Here is a 22891-nt window from a genome sequence, read left to right as displayed (position 1 = left end):
CCGTCAATTATTATCTAACATCACTGAAAACTGTTACAACTTAGTTCTTACATCCAAAGCTTTCTAAATTCCTCGCCTCCTTCCCCTCCCTTCAAAAAAAAGAGAAGAAAACCCAAAAAATATAACAACGTTAAAATTGACCTTCCAGAGTATCAAAATAACTATACGCAAAGCGACTTAAAATAAACTGCCAAAAAAGAGAAAGAAAGGAAAACCCTTTTCAAAACGTAGAAAGTATACAAAAGACCAGTAAAGGTACCTTACCTAAGTCGAAATGAAAAGTTTTTGAACGAACACACATATTTCATTCAAAAAAGGACGAAAGCTTAACTTCAAAAATAAATAAAAACCCTAAACTCCCTCAGTTTTTTTTACGAAATAAAATCCTTTGTAAAGCAATATTTGAAAAAAAAAACAAAAAAGAAGGAAAAATGTCGATTCTTAAATTGGCAAAATCATATTTATAGCCATTTCGAACATTCCCAAAAAACCATTCAATGCAGGCGTAGAAAAGTTGAAAAAATATAAAAAAAGGACATAACTCCCTAAATCATTATAATAAATATAAATTCACAATTCAGCTGAATTTGCAAAAATATATTTTATTTTATTATTATGCTTACCCTTGTTAGAGAGAGAGAAAAAGAGAGGAGATAAATAGATTGAAATAAAATAAAAAAAAAACTTCAAAACTAAACTAAAAGCATTTTCGTATCCTTTGTCAACTCCGGATGTTGACGTTGGATTTTGCTTCACATTTTCTTTTTTCTTTTGTTTAAATATTATGTAGGAATTGTTTGTACCTATTTTCTGAATCAGGATCAGAATCGGAATCAGAGAAAATGAGCAGAGCACACAACACTTCCTTCCACTTGGTTCCTCGAAAAAACAAAAATATTAAAAAATAAAAGGAATAAAATCCGGCCTCGCCAACAACGCCAGCCAGCGCCATCCAGAGTTGAAAAACAAAAACAAATACAAAAATTATGTCTGCTTCAGATAAAGTTTTTATTTTATGATTTATTATCATTTTTCAGCGGGAATAACTTTTGTGTCATGCACACGACCATCACACCCCATCATCCAGCATCACCAACTTCCAACTTTCAAGCCAGCCATCCCGCCATTCAGTCCTGTTAGCCAGGAGCAGAAGCGAAGTAGCTGATGCTTTACGCCTTTCACACTAAATGGAAGTATCTGGTATCTGGTGTATCTGCAGCGATGGTTTGAGTTAAAGGGTGTTTTCTTTTTTTTGGAGGAATCCCCACATGAGCTTCATTTCAACTCCACCGTATACATCGACTTCCACACCTCGTCGTCGTCGTCATGTGGGGTTTGGGGGTGTCCCATAAGCGGAAGTGCTAGTTAGGGGTTGGAGCGATAAGCATTGAATCATTGAATTTTTTTCCCTCGTCCTTGTTTATGATGCCTGCTTTTGGCCCATCCTGAGTCGGAGGGTAGACAAGCTTTATTTTTGATGCGTGTGATGGCGCTATAAAAGTTGATGTGGTGTTGTTGTTGTTCTGTTTTTTTTTTTTACTCTTCGGATCCATTATATTCAGGATTCGATATATGAGAAGTTATGATTTATGTGAAAAATAACGTGAAGCGATTCGGTTATTCACCTGGTGTTGCCACTACATCAGTCGACGCCAGCCGCACCTTTCTCTGTACCACCCCCTCTCCCCTTCGTACTCTACTCAAATCCCTTCTATACCAACGAACGGCCAACGTTTTAAGAGTTTTAATCGATTAATGGCGAGGCAGGTTTTTTTATTTTGTTCAAAAGGATGAATGGTTGGGTTGGGGATAGCTCTTAAAATTGTTATATATTATTATTAAAAAAATTGTTTAAAATAAAATGGCTTCAGGAATTTATGAACACGAGCATGTTTTGAATGATGAAGGAAGATATTTTGTAATTTATATTGTTATTTGATGAATTTTAGAAAATAGATAACTAAAATAAAATCGTTTACTAAGATTATAGGTTTTAAAGTTATCTTAACTGATATTTAAAATATGAAACTATGAGTTTGATTGTTTGTTTGCTTGTTTGTCCGTGCTTTACGTAGCAATGGAGCAATATAATGACACGATTCGTTGTGTGGAGGTAGTTAAGAGGCTTAAGCGTGTTTTAAGTTACTTTTTACCTCGTTAAAATATCTTATTTACAGCTCATTCAGAAGATTTGTTGGTGACACTTATAATTAGATATTCAATATATTCTTTTTAAGAACACTTAATAGAAGCATATCATTAGGTTCTAAATCCTTTTAGACCTATTATCGTTGCATATCGTAAGGTGTTTCTTATAATCACATTTATGCGTACAACTATTCTGAGACACTATTCAAAATAGGAGATGGGTGGTTAAAACAGATGTTAAGTGCTATGTGACACCAACGGAAGATTGAATTTAATTCCTAACTTTTTACAAGTGCTTACAATACAATATAACAAACATGACGATCAATTTTTCTATCAAATTGCGATCCTGGCACCAAGAAACGATATTGTTTTGAAAACATATTGGATGAAGTCTCAAGACATATGAAGGAGTATTTGTCAATAGACTATGTCATGGACTCAGAACAGATCACTTAATAGCCAGAAGAGTTTCTTAACTCACTTCATCTGTGCCACGGGTAACAGAGAAAGATAAACAACAAAGGACTTATGAAAATAGGTTATGAACATCGTGACACGTATTTTAATAAAGCCCAGTAGAATTTGTCAGCTTATTCAAACATAGTGCTTAACTTTTTATTGGAGTTATAGTAATTAATCCGATTTTTCCACTTGAAAATATTGACATCTTTTAAAGTTTTATAATTCGTAGATTCCATTCTATTTATTGGACACTTTTAATTATTACTTTTCAAAAACAGTCTTTACTTTATCGCAGTTCACAACCAATAATGAACCGCTTTGCTTCCGAGCGCCTATTTATATACCTCAAATTGGTTCGAGAAACTACTAGGTTCTTGTAGGCGCTGAATGTTCTGGAAGTGAGTTCTCCTTTTAGCCACTAGATGTTTCTCGATGCTTAACGAAGCGAGTTCTCCTCTTAATCACTAGATGTCGCCTTATTCTACTATAACACGATATTAAAAGATATAAAGAGTTTATACGCGTTACAATATGTTGGTGTCGACTTGCGTTCACTAAAAGCTTTTTCCGATATCTACAGCAAATAGAGTATTAATCGAGGACTTTAATAAAACATATGGAGTGAGTTTTCTGTTTACTGAAATACTTCGTTTTTTTGGTAGCTGTCATCTTTTGACATTTCACAAGTTAAAATAGCAACATTAAATATTGAGCAACTCATTTACGTTCTTAAACTCAATACAAAATACTGAAGTTCTTGCACTTCTGGATTATAGTGAATCACGGCCTCGATAGTCAAACTGGGACTAAATTCAAGCTGTTGAAAGATAAGATAGTGCTGATAAGACTAGAAACAGTAAACTAATGAAACCTGTACCTTTCATGGAAGCTTAATTTTGCCAATTCAACGTTAGTCTAATAGCTTGAGGTCTTGAGGCTTTTTAAGTTTGGTTATGCCAAAGATCTCTAAGTCGGTTGATAACCAAAAAAATGCATATCTTCGCTTATTCGGTTCTTGAAATTCCATAAGAACATTCTTATTTTCAACAGAAATTCATCTTCAGTGATAAAGCTTATTTACTTCTTCCGTAAGCAGGATTGTCGTATTTAGGATGTAAAGCCTCAACATGTTCAAGTAGTCAGTTTTTGGTTCGATTAGATTGGACCTAGATGCTAGAACAACTGTTAAGGTTAAAGTATTTGAAGCAAGACTGCATCTCATGTGATGCAAGAAACGAAGCAATCACAATTTATCAAGAAAGTTTTCTGGCCGTATTAGTTTTTGATGAATAGATCATAATTTTCCACCCACACCATGTGACTTAACACCTTTACACTGATTTTTGTTGTTACATGAAAGATAAGTATGAATGTATTATAATCCTCCACAATTGGTTCAAGACGTTAACGATGGAAGTTAAGGGGACATACAGCTGCAAATTTGCACACAAATGTACAGAGTGGAGAACACAGCTTCTTGAGCGACAAAATTTTTGAAATGAATTTAGTTCTGAATCCGTATATTTGGCACACATTTGGCTGATATAGTTTGCTATTAGCAATGACATACTTTCCTTCTTATAGTAAAACTATTCATTACCCGGATATTTGCCCGCGTAGTAAAAAAAACCATATTCTTTCTTAATGGCATTGTAAAAATCGCCTAAATGTAGGCAATGATTATAGGTCCAAAAGTAGGCAGCACCTAATGACATTCTACTAATAAAGGTTCTTTGAAAAAAATATATTGACTACATAGTTATCCAGCGCATCTGCTAGAATGGCTAATAATGAAATTTTTTACAGGAGTACAAAATAGCTTAAAACACTCTCCATCCTCTTAGGTACCTCCACGAACAAAAACCATGCCACAGTATAGCTCCGTTGCGACGCGAAGGATGTACAAACAAACAAACAAACGATCAAAATGAAAGATCTTTTGGAAAAATTATGTTCGAACTGGAATATCCCTTGAAATATCTCGAAAGCAGCTAGGATTTCATACTTTTTGCATACTTCTTTTTGGAGTTAGCGTATACGTACTTTTTTAACTATAAAAGTTTTTGAGTTTTAAAATTAACTATTTCGCCGAAAGAATGTACGCGTATTGCAAAAAGTATTAAAAGAGATTTAAAAAATTGTCTTTCAAGAGATAAATTAACCAAGACTAAAGAAATATAAAGATATTTTCCTACTAAATATCTAGAACGCATCCATTTATCGGTGGAAATTCCTTTTAAGTGATGTGTCTACCCGCAATTTAATTTATCATAAGTGCAACATCACAGAGAAGACCAACCAGCTAGCGTCAGCGTCCTTTTTATATAAAATTCACATCTCAATCTTACAATCTCATCAATAAAATAAAAAAAAATACTTTAAACTGAAAAAAATATATATGTGTAGACATCGTAATACAGAATTCCCTTATTATTCAAATCTCTCGTATTCTATAATTCAACCATCAGATAACTAGAAATCTAGATATTTTATCGACAACAAAACTGACGTCGACGAACGATGGAAATCTTCTTCTTCTTCTTCACCATCTCACCAATTTTCCTAACAAGATTTTCATCTTTCTATAAAACTCTATGAATAAATACGTAGTTTGCTTATTTCAATCGCTTGAATGATTAAAAGATCCTTGGTGAGAAATCACTTTTAACGAAAGAAATTGCACAAAAAAAAAATTAAAACTATTTTGAAAAGGATGCTCATCTTTCTCCTCGATCTCAATAGCTATGCTCAGAGAAATAAAAAATATCCTTATAGAAAAGAAAAACTTCAAGTATCCTTGTTAGTTCGAAAAAATTCTTATTTCTTTTTATATTTCTATTTTATTTTTATTTTTTTCCTTGAAATGCTTATATACTTTTTATATCTTTTAAAAGGATATCTCGAGTGCCATCTTCTGTATTTTCTATCAGAGAAAAAGAGAATATTTCGATGTATTTTAACTTAATGAAAGGGATTTACAATGTCTAATGAATCCAGGACGAGACTTAAAAAAATAAAAGTCATTATCTACTTTATTTTGTGTTGTTGTGTTGGTGCTACTGTACTTTGTTCCTCTCATTAGACTTCAATTCAATTCAATCTGTTTCTTAAGTTCCTTATAGAATATTTTTTGTACTTGAGCCATTTATACGAAAGATCCTTAAAGACCATCTAAATAAAATAAATATACCATCTATATGAAAATCCTTTGAAATAATCGACTTGATTGTGGGTTTGTATTTTTCTTCGTCATTTATAAATCAGTGATTATTTTTGTCTCGGTTTGATTTCTATTTTTATTGAAAATGTAGTTTCTGTTTATATGTGTGTTCTTGAATGTTCTTAAATGTACTTAAATGTGTGTCTCTGTCTATGTTTTTTTTTTGTATTATTGTCCTCATTTTATATTGAAGAGGTCCTTGAAAGCTTCTGTAAATTAAAATTCTTCCTTTTGTCAAGAGATAAACAGCACAGCAGTGTTTTGTAGTTACAGTGGGCGGAATACTAAACTTACACAGATACACATACACACATTGCAATTTTAATGAACATTTGAATTCGTCCTTGTTATTCTTGAGCAATATAAAAAAAAAGATGGGGGGTAGGAAAAAAATGGAAAAACACATGACTAGGAAAAGTTTTACTTTTCCAACGACGACGACGACATATGAGAGGAGTATAATACTTTTTTTAAATAGGGTGATATTAGTTTGTTCGTGTTGAAGTCGTTTAAGGACAAATTATTCACTCGAAGAACTTCTGACATTTCAAGATTAGCAAGTGCTGCATTTCAATTTTTAAGGTAAGTTCTTGAGAGTAACAACTGAAAGAATTTCTAAAGTAAAGAAAGAATAACGAAAAAGTTTTAGGAATTGTTTTGAAAATTTCTTCCTCTAAGTCCTTGAAGTCTTTATCAATAGTTGTTTTTGTTTATAATTATTTTATAAAATATCAATTTTATACTATTTTTATGCCAATTGTAGCTCTACTTATTGTTTTTAGTCAACCTAAACCTTCTTCGTCGTTTTAGTAGCAGTTTCTTCTTACGTCCTTGATAATGAAAGAACAAGAGCCATAGTTGTAGAGTATACACAGACATACATATATTACACACGTGTTTTTTTTTTAATAAAAACAAAGGATACGTAGGAGTTTATGCATGTGGGTGAGACATGTTCTCAGGAAAAAATAAAAATAAAACATTCGTAGAGAAAATGAATGCAAAACATCAGTTGTTAGAAAACGAAAAAGAAAAACTTAGAGAAAAACAATGCTTGTTCGGTGTCCTTGTTTTTGTATTATTCTGTACTTTCCAATGTTGTTTGATGAGGTTGGTTAGAAAAGAAAAGTCTTTGGTGAAAAAACACAAGCAAATGAGGTGACCATAATATTAACTAATTAAGTTAAACAAGCAGCTAAAGAGTTCGAAAAATTTTTAACTTAGAAGATTTTGCGCTGAATTTTCTTCCTTTTGGACAGTTTTTGTCCTTTTTGTATAAGAGATTTAAACTTTATCAAATTAAAATGTCAACAGCTGGAAAGAGGAATTTTCGATTCTGGGTTTCTTTCAGAGAAAAACAAAATCAGAACTTTCACAATTTTATTTATTTTGACGTTACAATATCCATAGAACATTAATACGTTGGTTTTGGGAAGATATTTGTTTGTTAAAATGTACATAAAGGGCTTTCATAATATTGCCATTAATTTAGAGTTTAAATTTTAGAATTAAAAAAAAGTAAAAAATTATGATTGGTCTCAAACATCTCGCTTAAAATAACGTAATCTGTATTTTTTTAGACTGGTATAGCAATACTTTTTTTGGAATCAGTCTTTTTGACAGCTGTCAAAGCTGTTTAGAAGGATACTTTTGATGGTGGCATAATCTCGCTTTAAAGTCCTGTGGAACTAGTGGTGAACCCGAGTTCGTGCAATTTAACATCCTGTGCTTACGAAGATTAGCTCGAGAAGTTTGTGTGAAGGTAACAACGAGGGTGGTAGTACCCGTTTCATGATGGTTAGTGGGTTGAATTTTCATGCCAGAGGTCTTCAATCCCTGCCTGCGCCATCTAAAGTCTTTTAACGGGTACTGCCTCTTGCGAGGAATTGACAAATCCTCCAAGAGTAATTCTTGTCATGAAAAGTTCTTATTCAAACTCAACATTCGGATTCGGCTTTAAACTGTAGGTCCCCTCCATCCCTGACAACATTACTTGTACACAATGGTTGAAAGTCACTAAGTAATAGTGATCAATGGACTGTTACGCCACCTAATTTATTTGTTTATATTTTAAAGTTAAAAAAAGAAACAGATTTGTACTAATAAAATTAATGGAAAAGTCAGCTTATTAGTTTGTTGTTTGCTTGTGTGTTTGTCTATCCTTCACGTTGCATCGGAGCAATATTATTACAAGATTTTTTGTGTTGAGGTAGTTACAAGGCTGGAGAGTGTTTCAAGCTACTTTTAACTGCCGTAAAATATCTTATATCCAGCTCATTCGAGCAGATCCGCCGGTAAGACTTATAATTAGATATTGAATATATTTCTTTTAGAACAGTTAGTAGTAGCATATGATTAGGCGCTGCCTGGTTTTAAAGTCATCATCGTTGCCAATGGTTAGGCGTTTCCTAAAATGACATTAACGCACGAAACTATGCTGAAACACTATTAAAAACCGTTGCCGACGGCTATGTGACACTAACAGATGATTTTTGTAATTCAGTAAAGGAAAATTATAAATGTATTCCAAGTATTTGCATTGATTTACAAAATAACATTCTCACTTTAATTTTAAAGACTTCAATGCCCCATTGAAGTTAGTTTCGCGATGACAAAGTGCAAGGGCAAACATTAAAAGTAGCTGAGGTGAACCTACAACTTGTGACTTACAACTTTCAACATTACCAATAGACAGCGTTACTCTGTGTTTCCTTTGATTGTGGAAAGCTTACCAACTAACTCATGTATACATACTTGTCCCTGGAATTACTGTATGTGATATATTGAAGTTCTTTTACCGCACAGGCAGAGCTGCGGTTGGTTAACAATAAAAAATAAAAATATTTGTAAAATAAAGCAAAACCTTAACCTATAAACACTTCTGAAAATTCCAGCTATTATGTTTTTCAATCGCAACAAAATTTCCTCATAAAACAATTTACATTTTTAAATCTTCAGAAGAATAAGGTATATATTGATTAAACAATAGGAACTATTAGATGCCTGTCTATAAAGTCTTTTGGGTAAATAATCTTGCATCTTAATTCACATTCAATTGAAATGAAGTAATAGTTAGAAATATTTAAAAACGACGATTTCACATTTGCTTTAACTTTCAGCAATGCCAAAAATGTACCCTTGAACTCACTTTCAGGCTTACTTTCAGGAGATTCCTTTTTCAGCCGAACATCAGGAATGTGAAATCCTATACTGAACTCTTTTGTTTCCTATCATTTTGATATTGAAACAATTTAAACAAATTCACATCGATTTCTGCTCCTCTTAAATCCTTCCCAGTTTTTGCATTGTATGCAGGATTTATTTTTTTCTCTGATATTATTCTTGGTTAAAATCTTGTTCTTTGTATGGTCACATTAATTTCATTTTCATCTTAAGTCGTCGGTACTACACTATGCTCACAAAGCAAGGACGAAAAAATAAGCTTTAAAGTGATGTTAGGTATGTTTATGTGAGATATTTCTTATTGCCACTCCCTTTTTTATTTTTTCAACTTTAATTCTTATCCTTTTTTTTATTTTCCCCTAAGATCTTTGTACAAGGTTAAGCTAATTTCTTTTACTTTTATTGTTTTTGTCTCTTGTATGAATGTCATTAAAAAGAAATGACATATCCTAAGGACTCAGACATATAATAAAATAGAAAATTGCACTTTTACAAAGGACAAAGCAAAAGTTGCACAAAGTTGAATTATTCTTTTTTATTTGATAACAACAAATGCAATAAAACATAAAAAATATTCGAATGTCCTTGACAACAAAAGACAAAGAAACACATTAAATAAAATGTTTTCTATTCTCATTATACATACAAACAAACATATTTACAACATACGAGTAAATGTAGGTGTAAATTGAGTTTTGAAATTAAAACGTTCTCTAATTTAATTATAAACAAAAGTGAACTTTATCAATCTAATGTTCATATATCCTTTACGTACCATACCATAGGAAGTTAGTGTCAACAATCAGTCTAAAAATTTAATAGATTGTTTCGGTGGCAGCGGGACAAAGGAAAAGTAAGTAAAATGAGTGAGAGTGAAGTATGGCACTTTGCTAATGCACTTCACATTACTAATTCAATATTGAAAAATATAAAGAGTCCTTAATAGGATTATTGGCAATACGCGTATATCTGTACATTTTGTCATAATAGATAAGTTTGTTAACATAGCATTTGTGCGGCTTTTATAGCATTTTAAATACTTGAATTTTGTGCCAATTGAATTTATGTAACCATCACATAAATATACCTATTTGTCATCCTATGGATTATAAACGTTTTATTTCAAGTACATAGGTGTGGGTAGGTTTTAGGATGACTAAAACTCTATACCTTTATGTTAGGTAATTAGTGAGAATCCATTTAAATTATTTAATTCGATTTAAAAGTGGAATATAGATTTTTTGTATGGTTTTAGTTTTTCCAAGTATCAAAAACAGAGTGTGCCATAAATTGAATAGTTTTTTGGGGTGCTATAAAAGTGCTATAAATATGTATTTTTAATATAATTCTGAATTATTAATATGATTGGATTTTTTTTTAATTTGAAGGTATTACTATTTGTTGGAAGGAATTTAAGGAGTTGCTTTCGAACCAAATGAAATTGATTTTGTTGAAATGGGTGAATTTTGGTCACCCTGTGGCATATGTCAACAGGATTCAATAATTTTTTTTTTATATTCATCTAATTTCAAGCTGTCCTTTCATCATATTTATATTGATGTATTGATATATTTTAAAAAAGCATTGCTCTATTATTTTTAATGTAATTACTGAATTTGCATTTTATATGTATTAATATAAATTTTAGGAGCTTAAATTAAATGATTGATAATAAATAATTAAAATATAAAGCTTATTAATATGAGATCAATATTAAAATAATTATAATTAAATTTTAATTCGTGTATAAAAGAAAAAAATTGAGACCTGTTAGTAAATATATCGATAAATAAGTTGATATAAATTAGGGAAAACAAATTAAAAGCAATAAACCGCTTAACTTAAACTAATTTCGATGGTCCTTTATCATCATCGTTCGTTTTTTTTTTTTTGAAAATTCTTAAATTTGACCACACCAAGAAAACATTTAAGGAAACTTTGCTTTGTTTTCCAGCTTATATATTCACATGTTATGAAATTACTGTTTAAATTACCAGCGTGAGCTTTCTACAGCATGAGTTCTTTGGAGTTCAGTCTTGTAATCTAATCCATCAGGGTTCCTGAATTTGAGCTACGTCATAATGTCCACTATTCATTATATAAATCAGGTTAACTCTGCTGGTAGCTTTTAGAAACATTGCACAAAAAATTCAGAAATATTTCCAGTTTATATTCTCTGTTTCAAAAACGTGTTTTATATGGCTCAAAAATGTTTCTTAATGCTTCAAAACTGTTACTGAAATGTTTCTAAAATGTTTGTTTAATGTGTAAGCACCTTTAAATGATTCGTTGTTGCAAGAAGTATAAACTTATCATACGCAGCCGTTCGTCTTAAAAGCGGCAATGCAAATTAGGGAAGGAATATAACAAGCGCAAACAAAAGAAGAGACTCGGAGACAAAATGGAACCTTGAGGCACGCCAGAATTTGAAATGCTACATATACATATAAAGAAAATGAAATACCTTTAAAGCGTTGTAGTACCGATCGTAGCTTTGTCAGTCTAGATCATACGGTAGTTTAATTAGATTTATGCAACCTACAAACTTCTTAGACCTCGAAAATCTCAAGTTCCGTGATTTGACTATTTTAATTTTATTTTTTAATGACCATATTATTGAGTTTCTTTGAAACAAGTTTCACAACATACTTATGTATTTCAAAACGGTTTCTAGTGCTTAAGATTTCAGAGATTTGATGTCAAAGTCAATCATTTTAGTGGAGGGCTTAATTCCCATTTATTTCCCTTCGTTCAAGGTCTAAGTATTACTTATATGCTAACTTAAATGTAAACTTATAACTATAAGTTCGAGCTTGTGGTTATAGGTGCGGATATTGAAATCAAATGATATCGAATTGACCGACCGAAGTACACGGGTTAGAGGTTCATTAAGCCCATAGAAGAAGCGAGGGTTCCCCAGATTACTGGTGTTAGTATTAAAAAAAGTTATAGAGAGAGTAGTAGTCAACTGCACCGGAGAGAAGATATAAGAAAATAGGGTGTTTCAACTAATATTTCTTACAAGCAGATAGACGCGGTCACGATCAAAGATCAAAAGATTTTTCTAGACTGAATTGCGAAGCGAAGAAATCTTCGTTTGGTCCTTTCTATTCTTGATATTGAGAACAACCCTGTGACAAAAGTTATGTAAAGCGATCGGGTTAGGTAAGGGTTATAAATGCTTTGGGCAAAACTATATGCAAGGTTGGCCTTTTGAACTATTTCATCAATGTGAAGTAGAAATTAAAGTTCCCGGTCATATAAAAGGCCGAGATCCCTTATGTTTTCTACTGTATCTAAATAAATTAATACGTTTGTCTGGCATTTGCTTAAATTGGGCTCAAAATAATTTTTGGTACAATTTGGTTCAGAAATGGTCAAGATCTGTTTGGAGAAGATCTTTATGATTTTCAATGTTGAAAATGTTTAATGACTTTAACTGCAAGGATAAAAAGAAAGGGCCCTTAAGGACTACCTTGGGGGACACCAGAAAAGGCTAGAATATGATCGAAAAGTGCGGAACGAAATTAGACATTCAGGTTTATTTAACATTCGATTCTAAAGGCAAGAAGTTATCCATATCATGAAAAGGTATTCAAAACCTTAGGAGGAGAGTTTGAAGACTATAAGATTATGAGAAATTATGTCGAAAACTTAGCCGAAGGCAGTGAAGACCCTTATCAACTTTATTTCCATTTTCAAATGCTTTAAGAGTGAAAGAAACAAACTCTAAACTCCACAAGGTTTGAGGTGATCAATCTTTTTATAAAGAAACAGTGCTCTGCTCGGGTGATAAGAGACACACGTAGAAAACTGACGAGTTTATACAAATGCTTTCAAAATTTTGGAGTATGAGAAGAAAGTTTAACATTTGGTCGATAGTTTATCACCTATCCTTTCGGTCCCTTTGATGTTATGAAAGATGTTTTCAATATTTAAGAAAATTTTCCTTGAGATAAAGGTAATCACATAAAAATAGATAGGAGATTTGATAGAAATGAAGAAGAACATCATTAAACTAAGGAAATTTTTTTTTAATATATTTATTATCAATTAAACATTAATGCAACTCTGTTGACATCTTAATGAAATTTATAAAAAGCTGAAAACTCAAAACAATTGTAAAACTAGTTTTGAAGAAATTCAATAGTATAAGCGTTTCAATATTTAAAAATTTTAACAGTTTTGTGGAAAAAATCTCAAACTTTAAGCTAAAAAATATGTAAATAAAAATATATAAAAATAAAAACGGCGTTCAAAGTTTAAAAAACCATACAAAACTTGAAATTTTCAACCAGTCAAGCCTTTTGTAGATATTCTTTATCACCGAATCAATGATATCGAAAGACAAAACCTGCCAATTGAAGTCGAAAACAGTTAAAATCGAAAACAAATATACGAATAAATCCCCCTCTTACTTAGAAGTCCTTCAATATTACCACTCCTAGAGGTACACTCAAAATCTTTATATATATTTTAATCAATAAACAACACGAATATTGAATTTCGTTGTAAAAATATCTTATTTTAAAAATTACAAAGTAACCTTTTCCTCAACATCTACAAACCTCTTCAAAAGTAATCACTACACTTTACTGATGTGATGGTTAGGCCTTCTGTTATGATAACTTATGTGTTTTTGTTTTTCGCCATATGAGATTAGTGAAAAAACATTTTCAAAAAATAAATAAAAACATTTCAATTCCACTTCTGAAAATTACATTTTAAAATTCTCCCATCATGTTGCTCTAAAAAATAATCCTTTAAGCTTTGTTAAACATACCAACCTATAGAAAAATTCAACAAAAATATTGTTTGTATCAGTGTGCTTCTGAATATGCCTGTAGTCTGTAGCCTAACGCCTAGCCTAGCTTAACTATACCTACCTTTACCTGCTTCTTCATATTGTAGCCTTTTTAAAAAATTGTGTATTCTTAAATAAACAAGCTCGTTTATCAATAAATATAAATTTGTTTTTGTTCGTTTTGTTTTTGAAAAACAAACTTAAAAATGTTTTCAAATTAAAAAAATAAAAATAAAAACCTGCTGTTTCATATTGCCCACCTTTATATACATAAACATATGTATGCACCATTGCTTAGTCAATCGGGCTTATTTTTATTTATTTTATTTTAAATTTTTTTGGGAAGAAGCATAAATTCGAAAAAATCCTTTCCCTATAATTGCTTTCTATGTTTTTTCCCAGGCTGAAAATCCAATTTAGAGCTTAGCCATTTTTGCATTGAGGCTGCAAAAATGGAAAATATGTTTCGTAAACAAGGTTTTTTTTAAGGGTTGTTTCTCCTTCTATGTATGTGTGTGTTAAAACACCATTCAACCTCATATATGTATGTCTGAATCCACCTGTATGAAAAGGCTTTAGGGGGGCTGTTGCTTGCTTGGGCAAGAAAAATAAAAACAACAGAAAAAAAGACGAGAAGGATAACAACGAAAAATTAAATGTTCCTAACGATTCAGGAATTTTGTTTTTGATATTTTTGAGAATACATAAATTTTTATCAGCGAATCGTCTTAGTTGAAAAATTTATTATTTAAGGGAATTTGTTTTTATACCAAGAAAATGCAAAAAAAGATTGAGAACTTTTCTTCCTATTTTTCCACGAAAAAATATGCGGTTTTTTAAAAATATCTAAATTATGGAGAAATGTGTAGATCCTTAGAATAGCGGTGTATAAGACACAAAAGGATATCGTATACATCCGCAGTGACTGATGATAAATTTATTTTCTTTGCGGTATTTCTAGTATATTGAGAAAGCAAAACGATGCCGATGCAATGATTGCACACGGAAATATAAAATATAGATAAATCAATAGAATGCAATTTAGAACAGTAGAGTACATGTTTCTATTTTGCTTGTGTACATTTGCATCAGGACATAGAGATACTCCTGCAGGACGACCGCAAACCCTTAAGACAACTAGCTATTGATAGTATCAGCAATTACACTGAAAAAAAAATATTGTAACCATATATCAACTTTTTTTTCAAGGATCAAGATTCTAGGTTGATAATATTTTATATTGGTCAATACTTTGGTACAGTGCTTCGAAAATTGTTCATAAAACTGTCAAATATCAGTATTTTCTTCTATTCAACCTTACAAATACCAAGTTTCGCTTTCCTGAGTAACAAAAAAAAAACACCTTGAACAGTACTTGACAAGTACTTCCAAGTACTCACTTTTATTAAAAATGAGGGAGTCTACTTCTTTAATAACTGACACTGTATTCTGGTACTCAAATTAGCCTTATAAACGCAATAATCAGGCTTGTAAAGAACGAAAACTTCCTGATGAACTGCAGTGCGGGGAGGAATAGTTCAACTACTTATGTCATTTGATAGAGTTAGACATCAAGCTCTCTTATCCAAAATGCGTTAATCTCTTCTTTGTTAACTGAGAAATTACCTTTCGGTTAGTTCAATTCAAGTAGTCTTGGACGAAAACAAATCATGATATCCACAATATAAACGCTGGTGTGCCACAGGACTCCGTTATTTCTCCGACACTCTTTCTTATTTTTATAAGTGATCTCTTGTCTGAATCTTCTAACCAACTTAATTATTTCGATGATGACAGTAAACTCAGTTTTTCATATTCGTTTTTTAGATTTGTTTCTCTTTTCTTTGGATGTAGACAACCAACTACTGTCTTTATTCGCAAAAGCGTAACCCTCCCCCAATGCCACTATCCATTGATGGTACTTGCATCAAAGAGGCTTAACAGTTTTTAGTTCTAGATAAGTGCATTACAAATTATCTCTTGTAAAGTGATCACATATTTGATATCGTCAAAAATGCTACTAAGTGTTTAGGATTTCTCCGACCGTGCTGATCTAGCTATAATTTACAAAGCTTTTATCGTCCAATACTCGAATATAATTCTCAAATTTTATGCTAGTGTAGTGGTGTCTTAATAACTTGAGTCTTTTGAGTAGAATTGAAAACAGATTCTATAATGATGGGCCATCGTTCTATTACTGTTAATGTTACTTACATTGCTCATGCCTGTCAATACTCTAGGGAAATTGCCATTTGCATTCCCCCCTTTAACAATTCTACCATAATACTCGTACCTCTAAAATGCTCATTAATTTGGTCTTGAGCCTAATTTCGGACGTACTGTCAAGTACAGTGATTGTTTCTTTAGCCACACTACACGAATGTGGAATGCCTTACCAGGCTCAATATTTAACACTCATTACAATGTGCATACGTTTAATCATATGCTCCCGTCCGAACTGCTCGCACTTTGTTTAATCATTATAAGAGTATTCATACATAACCCCCTTAGTACAATATATCAAGTACTTGAGTACTTGAGTAGCTTGAAGAGCATTTCTTAACTATCTGTAAGCTATTTCTTACAGTATTTTATCATAGCACTATTTTTATTAGTCAATGTTAAAAAAAAGGATTACTGGATAAGCTAGAAAAAGTGTAAAGTACTGCTCGAGTACTTAGATAGCTAATATTAAATGCTTGAGCCCGAATAAATAGTTAAGTAGCTTGATCAGTTGCTTTGATTTATCTGTCAGATATTTACAAGTACTTTCTTCTGATGGAACATCTGATAAATAAGTCAATGATTAAAATTATTAATGGATAACCTAGTCTGAAGTACTGCCCGAGTACTTGAATAGCTAATATTTCATACTTGAACCCGAATACTTGAAAAAAAACTTAACTTTTTTGTGTTTCTTAACAATTATGTACCATAAAATTCTACTTTAAAGTAGTAAATCAGTTCATAAAATCGTCAAGTATCAGTACTTTTTCAACTTATGATCAAAAGAAACAAGTATCACATAGTTTAGTACCTGAAGAACAGTAGTTTTTAGGCACTTAATAACTATTTCCAAGTACTTCATCAGTACAATCTTTTTATGAAACACGTGATAAATTAGTCAATGTAAACAATTACTGAGTTGGTTAAAAAAAAGTCAGAATTTAATTTGAGAAGTATTGCTCGAGTACATAAATACATAGCTGATATTTGGGTCTTGATCCCGAATACTTGAAAATGCCTAGCTCAAAAAACTAAACACTTTTGTGTATCTTAAACAAAGAAGGACCATTTAATTTTACTTCCTAGTAGTAAATCAGTTTAGTAAATTGTCAAGTATCAGTACTTTTTAAATTATTGTCAAAAGAAGCAAGTATCACATAAAAAGGTATATAAATAGTAGTAATTTTAAGGGACTTATCAAGTACTTCATTAAAATACAGGGGTCAAAAATACTAAATACTATTGTATATTTTAAATAAATAAGTGCCTTACAGTTCTAATTAATACTGAATGAGTACATGAACTGTACTCGTAAAGCTTTATTGTTAAGGAACCACTTGAATTCTGTCTTTATAATTTTTGAAAAATTAACGTCACTAAAGAATAGTGACGGTACTTCAAATTTTGAAATACAATTAAAACAAAATTTTACGGTACACTTGAATGATACTTGTACATATTGTATTAATGTATATGTACAAGTATCATTGAAGTGTACAATAATATTTTGTTTTACTTGTATTTCAAAATTTGAAGTACCGTCACTATTCTTTAGTGACGTCAATTTTTCAAAAATTCAAAAATTAAAAGAGATATGTACTCTATTAAAGATATGCACAAAGTAAATTACAAAAAGAATTGCCTTCTAAACATATTTCCACTTGTGCTGCAGGAACTTCAACAACTAAGAAATTGTATTGGTACTTAAATTTAGCTCGATTGTTACCATTGATAGATACCAAAAATAATACAGTACACTGTCCTGGCATTTAAAATGGGTTAGCAAATGAACAATAACTAATATTTAGGTCATTTCTATTAAAAAATGCAATTTACTTTGACCGTCTTATTTTTTTCTGATATTTACGGCAGAATAGATTTTCTTAGTGTACTTAGTACTCAGTCCGCATCCATCATCATCATCATCTCTTTGGGGTTGTGTATTTAGTCTTCAATCCTTGTTCGCTTTTGTATACCTAAGCAACAAAACAGGCTTTTTGCGTTCTTATTCCTTACCAACAAAACTAAAAGAAAAATATTACAAAACTACTGATAGAGAACATGTACTCTACAAGTATATAAAGTTTTAAGAGAATTTATGACAGCACAGAGGGCGCTGTTTTTTTTTAGTATAAAAGTTGGTTGGTTAGTCTAAGGGTGAACTACAACTCCGCATATATATAAAAGTCATTGCTATTTTCTTTTTATTTGATATTGTTTCCAATGTTATTCATTTTTTAATACAAAATAAAAAACTAAATTTTCTTTTCTGTCATTTTTTTTTCAGTGACGGGTCAATGCACATCATAAAACCAAATGGATACATGGAGACAAGGGCGCTTTGTGAACAAATCAATAAGCAAACTGCTACCGAGATGATGGCCGTTGTGCACTATACAACAGGGTGGTAAGTGATTTGAAAGTTTTTTTTTATTTTTATTTCTTACTTGACGAAGAAGAAGAAGAACAGAATAAAAATATACATTAAAGCGAAAAAGACCTTTTGAGTACTTAGAGAGTTTGATGGCGATACTGTCGAGTTTATTGTGGTTTTATTTTTTCTTAAGAACTTTTTATCATTTGCTGCACTGAGTTGGAGTGTGATGTGTCGCATTGCAATTTCAAAATATAAAAGATTGTCAAAGAAATATTTTTGAGGAACTTACATTAAAAAAGAAAAATAACTTTCATAACATCGCATATAAGTAAGTACACAGAGATGTTGACGTTTTTTTCTTTTGCAAGTTTTTGAATACCTACAGTTATTTTTCAAAAAGTAAAGATGATTTCTTTTAAGTAAAATTTCATTCAAGAAGACTGATGACCCTTGTATTATAAAAATATTTATTTTCTTACTATTTTGAAATTCCTCGAAAATTCAATCAAATTTTCTGAAAATAAAGAAGAACTCCTTATTTGAAAATATTTGAAAAAAAAGAAACTTCTGTTGATAATTTTTCAATCCTTTTTTTTTCATTCATCATCAATCTCGATAATAAGATCGATCATTGAAAACGCTGCTGATAATTTCAACTACATTCGGTAGGATTTCCCTTCTTAATGCACGAATCGATTGTGAAGCATTGACATAAAGTTTGTCTTTCACATGGTCCCAAAGTAAAAAGTCTAAAGGTGTTTTCGTGCAAAATTTACAATTGTGTGGCACGTAGTGCCGTGTTTTTGAAAACCAATATCGTCCAAATATGTATAGTATATAAAAATCATAGTCGTCAAATCACACTACCAAACAGTAACACGTTGGGGATAAACAATTATTTTTATAAAGGCCTCCCATTAAGAGCGAGTTTGATTTTGGCAGTTCATGGCGGCTTTTCCTTTCTGTCAAAATATCTTCTTTTAATTAGTCACTAAAGACAAATTATCATGGCAAGTTACAGCGTCAAGCAGCTCGTGCAAATGTAAAACTGTATTATCGAAAGGTTGTTTGCGCGTTATTGGTAGAAAAATCATCTAAAGCGATGAGTCCCATTTTTAGACGAATTGCTAAGTGAAAATTCATATATGGGACACCACCAATCCACACTAGATTTACGAGCTGCTAATTTATCCAAATAAACTTACTGTTTGGTGTGGATTTTGGGTTAGGCCCATAGTTCTTTGAAAATGATGTTGACCAGGCCATCACCGTCAACGGCGATCTCCTTAAGTCAATGATAATATGTCATTGAATACCCAAGACACTTAAATTCATTTACGACTTCAATTATCTCACTATATAAAGTAAAATTCCGCCCATGGCCAGTTGATCTATTTCGAGATCTGAAAACCATTATTTTGGATTTGGTGGTATTTATTCTAATATCCCATAGATCACAAAGCTGTTTTAGCTTGTTAATCTGGAGCTGTAGAGTAAGCGGACTGTCTGATAAAATCACTAGATCGTCAGCATAAAGTAAGACTTTAAGAGTAATGTCCCCGAACTCGCCCAGGTATACTGTTTTCGACATGGTTCATGTACAGTGCAAACATGATAGGGCTTAGAACACATCCTTGAGGGACACCTGCTTCACAAATAAATTCTCTAGGTACTTTTCTACCATTCTGAACAGATGCCATCATGTTTTCGAGAATTTTTTGTAGACTCTGATAAATTAGTAGAAAGGCTAATTGCTGAGAGCTTATAAAGTTAGGACCTCCTTTTAATAGTGTCAAAAGCCGCTTTTAAATCAACGAAGAAGGCATTCTTCTTTATCAATAAAACTCCAGCAGTGGTACTGAGTACAAAAATTTGATCAATAGCTGAAAGGTTGGCTCGAAAACCAAATTGAAAGCTAATCATATTATTATCTTCTACCCACGTCGAAAGTCTAGTATAGAGTATTTGTGTAAACACTTTTCTTAATGAGTTAAACACAGCAATTCCTCTATAGTTCTCTGAAAAATTCACGGTTACCCTTTCTAAAAATAGCTGTAATTCGAGACAGACGAAAATTTTCAGTCACTATCACTTTAATGAATATTCTATTCAAAAGTTCTAACAGATATTCCAAAAACTCAGGAGTAGCATGTTTATAAAACTCTGCTGGGATCTCATCAGATCCAGATGCTTTGTTATTTTTCTTTTTTTTAAAGCAGCTACTGTTTAACCATTGTGAGATTGGAATCCAGTTCAGGAATAATGACATTGGGGAATGCAAAGCTCATTGTGTTTAAATTAGGGTCAGGCAGAAGTAGAGTTTCAAAATAATTTGCAAGTAGATTTTCATCAATTGTAAACAATACCTCCTATTCCGCTCACTCAACACTTTTACTGTCTTCCGAAAAGATTTCAAGTCCTTGCATTCAACGAGCTTAGAAGCCGTGTTTTTTAAATAAAGTTCTTTTTTGAGATTGCATAACCTTTTGCATCTTTGTTTGATTGTAAATACAGTGATTTAAAAACTGTGCTATTTGTTTTTCTATATAGTTTTAAGAAAGCAAAAGATTTTCTCCTGCGCGATAACGAAGAACTTGAATTATCCGAAATCTGGGTACAGATATCTACTCAATGTAGTGCTTGGAACTTTTAAAATAAGTTTTCAATATTAACATAAGTTAATATTACTGAAGGGGTCGCTACAGTCCTGTATGGACTATAGGGCCTCACTTAAAAAACTCCTCCATGTAGCTCGGCCTCTAGCTATGTGTCTCCAGTTGCTCATTTTTCTACTTCTTCTTCTACTTTGCTGTCCTGAAGGCTTGGATTCAAAGTGTTTTCTGAACGGAAACGGCTAAGTCTACGTCACTGTACAGTTCGTACAGCTCGACGTTCCATCTTCTTCTCCACTGACCTTCTATGCATACGGGACCGTAGATGAATTTTTTTCTCAAAACGACACATTGTGCTTTCATCTGCTTTTGTCCTAGTTAGTCACAGTATTAAAGAGTGATGATTGAGGTCTTCTATAGCTCAATATAGAGCCTTACTACTGAATTGCTCTCTTAGCCCAAAGAATCAGTGGTTAGCAAGAATAATTCTCTAATTCTAACCTTTGATCTCACCACTATTGTTGTTTAGTTGAAAGAGTTCTTAACTACTTCAAAATTACGTCTGTCGGTGATGAGGTTTTGACCAAACCGTTCATCGGTGTTGCATTTCATGTTACCGCTAATCCCATTTTTCAAACCCTGTTTCAATACTAACAAAGGCCCTATTAGCAATACGCAGGATTCTTCCGATTATTTTATGTCACCAGCATATGCTATTAATGTGACAGAGTTTTGAAAGATAGTGCCTCTAGAGTTGGCGTGGGAGCTCTGCACTATTCTTTTAAGGACGAAGTTTAGAAAAATCACCTTGTTTGATTAAGTTGTTTTCAGAATTCATCTTGCGCAAATGCACGAGTTTGGCAGGGAAATCAGAACTTGACATTACTCTACCGATATTTTTGTAAACAGTGTTCTGTCCATTTGCATTTCCCCCTTTAAACAATTCAGCCGTAATACTCGTACTTCTAGAAAAGCACATCAGTTTGACCTTGAGCTTAATTTCGGACGTGCTGTCAAGTAAAGAGATTGTTTATTTTAACCGCCCATTGAGAATGTGGAATGCTTTACCCAACTATAGTTTTCCCTATCAAGACTTTAAGACCAATGTACATCGGTAATCCTTCCCGATTTTCCTAAAGCTCGCACTGTGTTTAAGCTTTAAACATAATAAGGGTATTAATAACCCCTTGAGTGCCCGTAATTATACAAAAAAAATCAGTTCATAAGTCGAATTTAGATGCTGTCGTATGCGGCCTTGAAATCGAGGAAAAGATGGTGGATGTCGATTTGATGTTCTTGGGTTTTCTCTAAGATCTGTCGTAATGTGAATATTTGATCGATTGTGTACTTTCCTGGTCTTAAACCGCACTGATAAGGACCTAGCAGGTTGTTGACGAAGGGCTCTAGACGTTCACATATTACGTCAGAGAAGATTTTGAAAACAAAGTTAAGGAGATTGATTCCTGTGACAGTTTAAAGGGTACCCTTTTTCTCAAAATTGTTGAAACTTAAAGCGAGACTCATTTCGTGTGTGTCATACACACTTTCTGTCAAAATGTCTATAGAAAAACAGCTGTCAGTGTCAAAAAACGTATAACTTAACACTTGATGGCTACCATGATGGCCAAGAATATATGTAAACAGTCAGAGATTGTATTTAGTTAAAAAAAAAACTAAACTTGTGCAAATTTATTACCACATAACGCTCCATTCCTTAATTAATTCAATTGAATATAAAATCTTTTTTCAGAATCACATTTACTATAACTTATTCAATAAATTATACCGAATGATAAAATTCATCGCATTACTGAAAATATAAATTCAAAACTTTCTCTCAATGATACTCAAAACCA

The 22891-nt window shown here is 32.0% G+C and overlaps 1 protein-coding gene across 2 annotated transcripts in view; it reads left to right on the top strand.

Annotated features, from left to right (window-relative positions):
* Window positions 1–22891, top strand: part of LOC129939442 (uncharacterized) — a 557049-nt gene that overhangs the window by 471392 nt on the left and 62766 nt on the right. For both annotated transcript variants that reach the window (XM_056047457.1, XM_056047456.1), the window contains exon 10: window positions 18334–18453. In XM_056047457.1, coding sequence (XP_055903432.1) covers window positions 18334–18453 — 120 coding nt within the window. The remainder of the gene's footprint in view (window positions 1–18333; window positions 18454–22891) is intronic.

The sequence above is a fragment of the Eupeodes corollae genome, chromosome 1 (genome assembly GCF_945859685.1).
Source record: "Eupeodes corollae chromosome 1, idEupCoro1.1, whole genome shotgun sequence".
NCBI classification, from domain to species: domain Eukaryota; kingdom Metazoa; phylum Arthropoda; class Insecta; order Diptera; family Syrphidae; genus Eupeodes; species Eupeodes corollae.
The sequence above is the reverse complement of the archived record's forward strand: the minus strand, read 5'-3'. Positions and strand labels throughout refer to the sequence as shown.